The following is a 9,121-nucleotide window of genomic DNA, read 5'->3' as shown; positions in this document are numbered from 1 at the left end:
AGTAAGAAGGTGGTCGTATAGTAAGATGGATGGTTGAAGAATAGTCAATTCATTGCTCTTGTAAATAGTTTCAATTTTCTGGAATATTATGTAGACACGCTTGCTAATGGTGAAATTTTTTTCTTCCATCAAGATATATTCCTCTCCGATGGAGACGAGAAAGTTCAATGATTATGAAATCTAGCCACATTATCCACTACCCTTGCATGCAGCTCCTCTTTAAAATTTCTCAATGCTTAGAAGTTGAATTATTGAAAACAAAAGAACAAGAACAAGTTGCTGCGAATTTTCTAGAGGTAAAAGGCATGCATGAAAGTCAATAATATGTGATTGATTTAAACCAAATAATTATGGGTGTGATGTCAAAAATATCATTGTTTCAAAATAAAAAATCGACAAAAAGAATCACAATTAAAAGGAGGAGTTGATGCTGCAAAAAAGACTCAACATTGTCATGTTTCAAATTGTAGTGAAACTAATCGCTACTTGTAAAATTGTGCAAATAAAAAGAAAAAAAATGAATATATTGGCTTGAGTTTATAATGATCAAACTGTGTAATTAGTATATTTTACTACATCACTTGTTGTGCAAGTTATGCATCCTTGAGATTTTTTTTATCAGTAAGAAATATGTATCAATATATACATGTTATGCAATAGTATATTTTATGACAGCACTTGTGTCAATAAGAAATTTATATCTGTAGGGATCCATGCATACTGAAGCATGAAGTACAAGTGCTATTAATCTTTTTTGCATGTTCTTTAGTAATCAACAGTCAACACAATTTACATTTAGGAATACTTTGTATAAGTAAGTGAGTGATGTCAACAATTGCTAGTATACTATTAGTTCTGAAGGATGAAACCTCAGAACCATGATAAAATTGGTTTAATCGGTTGAACCAAACTTAAATCAAATAACAGATAAAAAATCTTTGCAAAGTAAAAAAAAAAAAATCAAACTAAATCTCAATTCTATCTAATTTAACTAGATTACAAACGTCATCAATGTTGTTATCCAGTGAAGCAGTTAATAAGTTCGAATAATTATCCATTAAATAACTTGTACTCATTTTAAAAACAGTGACAAGAAAAGGCTTGCAAGGAATTTAAGGCATTATGAATAAACAGTGCATATGCAAGATCAGGAATCCAATGGGAGATTTTCAAGTTCTCTGAATCCTTGAGTTGAGGCTTTTTTTAACTCAAGAGCTCTCTTGTAAGGAGGGGCAATAGGTGGTTGTACTGGATCCAAGCTCTGATATGTTCCTCCAACAACTTTAGGTAGTGGATATGACCTATCGGAGTCATATCCAGTGAGATCCCCGCATGCTAGAAATGGGATATACACCTTATTAGCGCCTTCCAACCAACCACTAACACAATCTGCAACCACACCATCAAATTAATTACTCCAGATCAATGCCAGAAAATAAGCATTGATGATTAATTAAGCAGACTTCATTACGGACTGGCATACCTGTATCCTCTACCCCTGATGGACTTCCAACTTTCTCAAGTAGCCGATGAAGATCTTTTGGATTGAATCCTTCGGGAGGGGAGTAGTTTTCACAAACTGCAAATGCCTCTGCAGGGGCAAAACAAAATGAATTAGCACAGATAGTATTAACCTACTTTTCCACCCGTATTGCAAGATGTTTGGAGGCACAAGACTACTAAATTCAACAAGCGGTGGTATAATTGAATTTTATATACGTTGTTAGATGATAGATAAGCTTCTGTCACATATAATGAGTAGCATGACGGTCAATTCCTAAGCTATAGAAAATGCTCCAGATACAGTTCATATAGAAGATATAAAAAGCTGAAAAAATATGCATGTTAAAAATTGTAACAAACAAAGCTGGAGCCTAAAATTATTACCTATGCTGGAATTACGGCTGCTTTTTGGTTTTGCGAAAGTCACCACAGGGAAAAATAATTTTAGCTGCGAGCAAAAAAGGCTAATTAGTATATGGAATTGCGATTTTTGGATTCACAGACTATGATACACCTTCACCACTTCCCACTTACTACGAGTTATTTTAGCAGAAATTAGAGCAACAGAACAGTTTCAGAAGTACAACGAAAAATTTAGATAGTCACGAGTAGGTTCTAAGTTCCAACTAGACAAAGACATGCTACAAGTGATAGAAACAGTTCAATTACTTTGTTAGCAACCATTTGGCCCATTATTTCACTTCAGAATTTTGGCAAAATTATGGACCTTTCCAATGATCTAACTTTCAAAGATAGAATTCGTAGTGGTATTTGCATTACTTTCATTGTTTACAAAGATTTGGAACTTTTATTCTCTGGCTAACCATAAATTTCAGAGATGAGCATCAACTGTCCCTTCACTACAGAAGTTACAAAAGATAATTAAAAGATGGACGACTGCAGGAGATTAAAGCTAAACATAATTATGCCATGTCAAACAATGTGTTTGTCTCCAATGCCTGAAATCTTAATGGCAAAGGGAAGCTTCAAATACCTGACAGTATAGAAGGCTTGTGTCCTTTCCTCTAAATATCTTTGCAATAAACTTCCCTCCTTCCTTCAGTACATGAGTAACAATTGTCAACCCCTGCAAGAAGTAATTAATTAGTATCATTCTGCAATAAAAAACCAACAGGATGGTCAAACAAAATTAAGTACTTACAGCAAGTATGAGTTGGGATTGAACAAATTCATCCATATCATGAAGCCCAGTAACTGCAAAAAAATGAAGCTATATTTTTAAACTGCAAATTCATCCATAGCATAAAGAGTTTTTCCATGCAATGTGTTGGAAATGTCATGGAGTAACCAAAGAGAGATAAGTTGATTCTCGTTGGTCCTATGAAAGAGGTTGAGGTTAAGAGAAACAGTGTCACATCATTGTAGCTGTTTGGTAAATATTATGTATCAAAATATTATGAGCTTAAATTATGCATTTTATTTACCATCAGGAGCACCGTCACACACAACCAGGTCGGCCTTGCAACCATCAAAATGTCTAATGACCTGAATAGAACAAGAGAAAAATAAGTTGTTTACGAACATTGTTACAATGGTCATCAACGAAAGTTTAACTGATGGGTTAAAGCAACCTCAAAAAAGTCAATTCTTTTCAGTTCCAACAAACCATAGACTCCAGCAGCAAAGGATCAATTAAGAACAATGAGAGATATACTTGTACATGTCAAATCTATACACATGAATTAGGTTGATTTTATAACGCAGGGATTTAACTCTTCAAATGACCACACCATGTCTTTACTCTTTTCACTATTTCAACCATTCTTTCTCACAACATGAAATAAGTAAAAACAATTGGGAAAAAAGAAAGAAAGTATAGCAAAAGAAAGCATTCTTTCTCACAACATGAACTAAGCAAAAACAATTGGGAAAAAAGAATCAAAGTATAGCAAAAGAAAGCAGAAAAAAACCACTATATGTTCGACAGAGGAGAAATAACAAAAACCTTTTTCCACAAGGTCAGGATGGAGACATATATCAATGGTGTCATTATGCTCTATCATAAATGTTAAAGGAGAAACAATTATACCTACTGAAACTCGTAATGCATACATATGTTCCAATAAATCTAAATTGCTAATAAACCTTGTTGCATGATGAAACATGAGTAACAAAGTTTCAATAAGAAAAAGAACTGATATTGTCTTCTAATTCTACCGAGACAAGAGTGACATACTGAAAACTTGTTTCAAAAAGAAAAAAAATAAGACATTTGTTGACAGAATTAAAAGTAACGTTGATGTTCATACCACTTCAGCAGTCCGAGCATTAGTTATATCACCCTGCACCTGGATAACACCTTCAATTGGAGCCATTGGCTGCAAATCAATAGCTACAATAAGAGGAAGATTTTCATCCCTGTATATCATGATGCCGCAAGGAGTTAACGTTGTTGATAGAGTAATCAACAGTGTTTGGAAGGAAAAGGATAATCCTTAACACCAAATACAGCACAAAAGGAAAAAATATCAATGAATTCAAAACAAAATAATAAGAAAAAACGTTGGAAAAAAAATGACAAACAAATTCAGAGATCGCACCTCACATAGCACATATAAGGGTAGCCTAATAAAATTCTTATTTTACAAGAACAGTACTAAAAGTTTATCAAATGAACATAATTATGTCCAACAGAAAAAGAGAGTATAGTTTGATGGAGCTTAATTTCAATCCTAGGTCCTAGAATGCATTTACAGGATGCGAGACCCCAATGTAAAGGAAATCCTTAACAGAGTAAAGAACTTCCAAAGAAAGTCAACTTACTTTGCATCGGGTGCAAGCTTGGCTGGAAGGTACAGCTTACGACTCAAAACCTGCATACAAAAATTTTAGTATTATTCAGATATCAGGATGGCTGCCAGGTGAGATTTATGAATGCTTGATATTGTCTTTCCCCTCCTATAGTTTATACAGGGTAATTACTTGAAACTCGTGTTATTATCCTAGCATTAATGACACATACGTAAGTCTGATTTGGTTCTCATCCTTAATGGTGTTATTTACTTTATCAATACAGCAATAAATTTTTGCCTCATAATATAACCAGGCTGGTAAATATTTAAATACTATTTCCAATAAACAAGCGGTTTTCAGTACAACTTGTTTTTCTGGTGCATTCTGTTTCCTTCAATTGCATTGGTATGGCCAACATTTTGTTACTGTATTTTATATAAATTAAATCTTTGAGGGGGAGACTAAAACCTTGACCTAGTCAAATGTTTGTTGACATTAGCCATAACACAAGGCATCGTAGAATTATGTTCTAAAACAATGATAATGAACTCTACGTTTAATTTCAAACCCTTTCTTAGAGTGAATTATAAGTTGGGACAATTATGGAAATAACGAAGCAGTAGTGGAAAAATAAATTCATTAGCTAAAATCACAACAAAAGTGAATACTATATGGGCTTGTTCTTAAGATAAGCTTAGGAGGAATGGAGGATATTCCATTCTGAAGTTAGAACATACAACAGATTTCACACTGAAAGCTCATAGATGACCTATCAATGAAGGACTACCAGAAGATATCTAAACAAGACCTTCGTGTCAATTACATTTAATACTACTATGTGAGCTGACCCTAGTTGACACTATGTTTTCTTATTTTTGTGATTTTCAACACAAAGAGCCACAATTTGTGCTTGGTAAAAAACATGAAGATGCTTTTGAATTCTGAGAAGCTAAATCACAAGAGAAAGGTTGTGTTAAATATGAAATAAGTTGTTGAATAATAAATGTCTATATGATTGAGAACAAACGAATCATATGCTAGGTCAGTGATAATTTCATCATTAGTACCTGACTCCAGCTGCCCGGTGCAGCACATAAATCTACAACACGTTTTACCCCTACAAAAAAGATCGAAATTGAACTGTAAGCAATACCCTGGAACAAAATATTTGCTTGAACCTTCCATTATTTCTGAGACACTAGCTACAGACAATCACTATTTGTATATTCAGGATAGAGGGCAAAAAGAAAAAAACTCAACAATTTAAAACGGGATTTCAAGATTGAGGATGTGAACCTTCAAAAATGTTGAATTCTTCATCTATCTGAAGGAGTTTAAAGGCACTTCGAGCACGCCAACCTTCTTCTTTTGCTTTCCGGTAATATATATCCTGGAAACCAATTTATCTAAAATGAAATCAAACCCAAAAAAGACAACCAAAAAACAGCCATGCAAGTTAAATCAACCATACCCTCTTATCCCTTGAAGCTTTACCCATAACTTATCCTTCACTTCCTCTGCCTCAAATCCTGTGAACAAAAAAACATACAACAAAATGAGAAAATCCATGTAAACAGAAAACAGTTTCTCTGTTTCAGTCATTTTCTCAAACACCTAGTGTGCATTTCAACACAAGCATATACTACATACCTTTTCTCCTGAATCAAACTATCCAACACCATTCACTAGTTACCAAAACGCAAAAACAAAAGCAAGAATCCAAAAGAGTAAAATCGAATTGAATGAAGAATCTCGTACAGTATTCAAAGTTATTGTAGAAGCTGTGAACTTAGAATTAGAAGGCACAAAGGTATATATATTTTCGTAATGCAACATAAACCGGGTCCACCCGTTTAAACAAACTTGACCCGGTTTGTTTTAAAACCCAAACCGGATTTGGGTTGGAGGGAACAATAACAAGAATATTACAATTACAAATGAAGCTTCAAAATCTGAATCAAATTGCGAAACACGCTCAATTTCAATTAACCAGAAACCCTAACCCCCAATTTCTAAACCAAAACCTCGCACTCCTTGCAAAATCTCACGAAGACAATGGCAACGCTTTCTTCAATCTCTACAACCAAATGCTCTCTTTTTCCGATTCTTCATCTCACAACCACTACACCTTCACCCACGCGCTCAAAGCTTGTTCCTCTTTTCACGCGTTCTCCAAAGGCCTCGAAATCCACGCGCGTCTCGTCAAATCCGGTCACATCTCCGACCGCTTCATCCATAACTCGCTACTCCACTTCTACCTTTCCTCCAACGACGTCGTTTCAGCAACTCGCATTTTTCAGTCAATTCCTTCCCCCGACGTCGTTTCATGGACCTCGTTAATCTCAGGTCTATCAAAATGCGGATTTGAATCCAAAGCCATTGAAGTGTTCTCTTCCATGAACGTGAAGCCTAATTCGTTAACTCTCGTAAGTGCTTTTTCCGCTTGTTCCATTCTCGGAGCTCTTAGATTGGGTAAAGCTATTCATGCTTACGGAATGAAGTTACGGATTGATGGGAATATTGTTTTTTGTAATGCTGCATTGGATTTGTATGCAAAGTGTGGGTCTTTGGTGAATGCGCATAACGTGTTTGTGAAAATGTCTAAAAGGGATGTTATTTCTTGGACTACTTTGTTAATGGGTTATGCACGTGGAGGACACTGTGATGAGGCTGTTGAGGTTTTCAAACAAATGGTGGTTAGTGGAGAAGCTGAACCTAATGAGGCAACCGTTGTGACTGTGTTGTCAGCTTGTGCTTCTGTTGGTTCTCTGAGTTTGGGGTGTTGGGTGCATTCTTATATTGACAAAAGGATTGATCTTTGTATTGATGGAAATATTGGGAATGCATTGGTTAACATGTATGTTAAATGTGGTGATATGAGAATGGGGTTGAAGGTGTTTGATATGGTTGTTTGTAAGGATGTTATTTCTTGGGGTACTGTTATTTGTGGATTGGGTATGAATGGATATGGCAAACAAGCTGTGCAGATATTTTCGCAAATGTTGGTTCATGGGGTTTTACCGGATGATGTGACTTTTATCGGGTTGCTGTCTGCATGTAGCCATGTTGGTTTGGTTGGTGAGGGAATGATGTTCTTCAAAGCTATGAGAGATAGTTACGGCATTGTGCCACAAATGAGGCATTATGGTTGCGTGGTAGATATGTATGGACGTGCTGGTATGTTTGAGGAAGCTGTGGCTTTCATTAGAGGTATGCCTGTTGAAGCTGAGGGGCCTATTTGGGGTTCTCTTCTTCAGGCTTGTAAAATTCATGGTAATGAAGAGACATCTGAATGGATTAGGGGACAACTAGGTGACAAAAAAGTTGGTGTTGGTACTCTTGCTTTATTATCTAACATTTATGCAAGTTCTGAAAGGTGGGAGGATGCTGATAAGGTTCGGAAAACAATGAGAGGCCCAGGATTGAAGAAAGTAGCTGGATATAGCTGGACTGAACCTGAGGTTAGATTGGACTCAAGTTTACGTGTTGCTTAGACGGGTCCTTTGGGACGACTAATGAAGTGTGTAACACTACAGTGGTACCAAACAACGAAAGAAACTCCGAAGGTTGAATGAGACCTGTGTCGATATTTCTCTATAGTCTCTCTATACTCAGTTCATAACTTAGACTTGGTGTGTGATCTATTCCATTATTGTACAAGTCAATAAAATGCTTTGATTGGCAGCAAGCAGTGGAATTCGATGACAAAAGTATAAGGTATAATGTATATTCAACATACAGAATTAAACTCAATGACAAGGATACTCAATAAGTCATCTTTTTTGTTCTGGACCCCAAGACTAATGTCCAATTTCACCACTTAAATGTCTAACTTGCCTCTGTGATGTACTGTAAAATCACACGAGAGAATTTGTCGAGTTATAAATTGTGGCTGTTTCATGGGCGCATCATACTGTGCATTGGTGAAAAGCCAGTCAGCTGAGAATTTGATACCAGCTTTGATTTCGATGGGTGCTTTTCAACTAGGACGGCAAATCATTCTGGTAGTGTAGCGCTGCTGCTGTGGTCATGGTCGTGATTTGTGTTGATTTTGGTGGTTCTTTCCCCTAAATTGCAATGAAATTGTTGTTTTAGCCATTGTAAGGAATCTATGATAACCCTAAGAAATGCAAGAAATTGGATAGATTGTTCTTGTGGCAACAAATGTTGATCTATCTACTTCCACCCGAGGTTTCACCTACAAGGTTTAGATAGAAGGGTTCCACAAGGTGCAAGTGCTGGAGGAGTGTGATAGTTTAGTGATTAACTTGATAGATTGTAAATAGTTTATAGATTATTTATTATATTTTTATATTTCATGAACCATGTAAAAGGTATAGTGGTAGTTTCGAAATCAAGTCGAAGATTTAGTCATTTATATTTAACTCAACATCTTATTTTACCATTTTAACACTTATTTTATAGTACTTTGACCGTGATTCAATTAGTTTGATTGTTCCCAAGAGAGTTTGCTCCCTAGCATGAATCATCCAAATCATGAAATTAACATTTGATGTGGATCAGTTTCTATTTGGTTAAGAGTTTGATATTATGCATCCCTTCAACAAGAAATGGTTTAATACAATGTACTACCAACAATAAGATCAAAACGGGTACCATTAACGAATATATTTTGTATTAGAAGAGAGACTGGGTGAGAGGTTTAAGATGACCAATGATAGATGATGAAATTGGCTTTTTAATTTAAGTATTTAGTTTGACCTTTTAGCCTTTAGACATTTTATTTTACTATCCATTAAGTGGTATTATATAATGTAGAGTAGATAACACTGAATATCAAGAAATCAATAAAAAGTGCCTTCAATTTTTTTAGATAGTTTTTGTAGTCTTCTTTAGCTTTAGA

General features: G+C 35.4%; 2 protein-coding genes across 4 annotated transcripts; one reads left to right on the top strand and one right to left on the bottom strand.

Annotated features, from left to right (window-relative positions):
• Positions 1-905: 905 nt before the first annotated feature.
• LOC131644960 (putative tRNA (cytidine(32)/guanosine(34)-2'-O)-methyltransferase) lies at positions 906-6,461 on the bottom strand. Of its 3 annotated transcripts, none has more exons than XM_058915593.1 (12): positions 6,282-6,461; positions 5,729-5,786; positions 5,554-5,647; positions 5,325-5,374; positions 4,288-4,337; positions 3,774-3,882; positions 2,949-3,009; positions 2,666-2,718; positions 2,498-2,590; positions 1,888-1,951; positions 1,484-1,591; positions 906-1,389 (listed from the first exon to the last, which is right to left on the bottom strand). In XM_058915593.1, the coding sequence occupies exons 2-12, from the start codon at positions 5,753-5,755 to the stop codon at positions 1,148-1,150; spliced, it is 951 nt and encodes a 316-aa protein (XP_058771576.1). In that variant the 5' UTR covers positions 5,756-5,786; positions 6,282-6,461; the 3' UTR covers positions 906-1,147. The 3 variants fall into 3 exon arrangements, with proteins under 3 accessions (XP_058771576.1, XP_058771575.1, XP_058771574.1); XM_058915592.1 differs by having other exon boundaries at positions 6,261-6,387; XM_058915591.1 differs by lacking the exon at positions 6,282-6,461 and adding an exon at positions 5,908-6,058 and having other exon boundaries at positions 909-1,389.
• LOC131644959 (pentatricopeptide repeat-containing protein At1g08070, chloroplastic-like) lies at positions 6,047-8,856 on the top strand. Its single transcript, XM_058915590.1, has one exon. The coding sequence runs from the start codon at positions 6,195-6,197 to the stop codon at positions 7,749-7,751; it is 1,557 nt and encodes a 518-aa protein (XP_058771573.1). The 5' UTR covers positions 6,047-6,194; the 3' UTR covers positions 7,752-8,856.
• Positions 8,857-9,121: the final 265 nt, after the last annotated feature.

The sequence above is a fragment of the Vicia villosa genome, linkage group LG1, assembly GCF_029867415.1.
Source record: "Vicia villosa cultivar HV-30 ecotype Madison, WI linkage group LG1, Vvil1.0, whole genome shotgun sequence".
NCBI lineage: Eukaryota > Viridiplantae > Streptophyta > Magnoliopsida > Fabales > Fabaceae > Vicia > Vicia villosa.
Note: the sequence above shows the minus strand (reverse complement) of the source record. Positions and strands in the feature narration are given on the sequence as shown.

Excerpts from the sequence above, each read along its gene's own strand:
- LOC131644960 (XM_058915593.1), bottom strand. The coding sequence starts at position 5,755 with ATGGGTAAAGCTTCAAGGGATAAGAGG. Across the intron at positions 3,010-3,773 it reads ATGCTCGGACTGCTGAAGTG|GTCATTAGACATTTTGATGG; the intron begins GTATGAACATCA and ends TGTTCTATTCAG. Across the intron at positions 1,952-2,497 it reads CAAGCCTTCTATACTGTCAG|CTAAAATTATTTTTCCCTGT; the intron begins GTATTTGAAGCT and ends TTTTGCTCGCAG.
- LOC131644959 (XM_058915590.1), top strand. The coding sequence starts at position 6,195 with ATGAAGCTTCAAAATCTGAATCAAATTGCGAAACACGCTCAATTTCAA.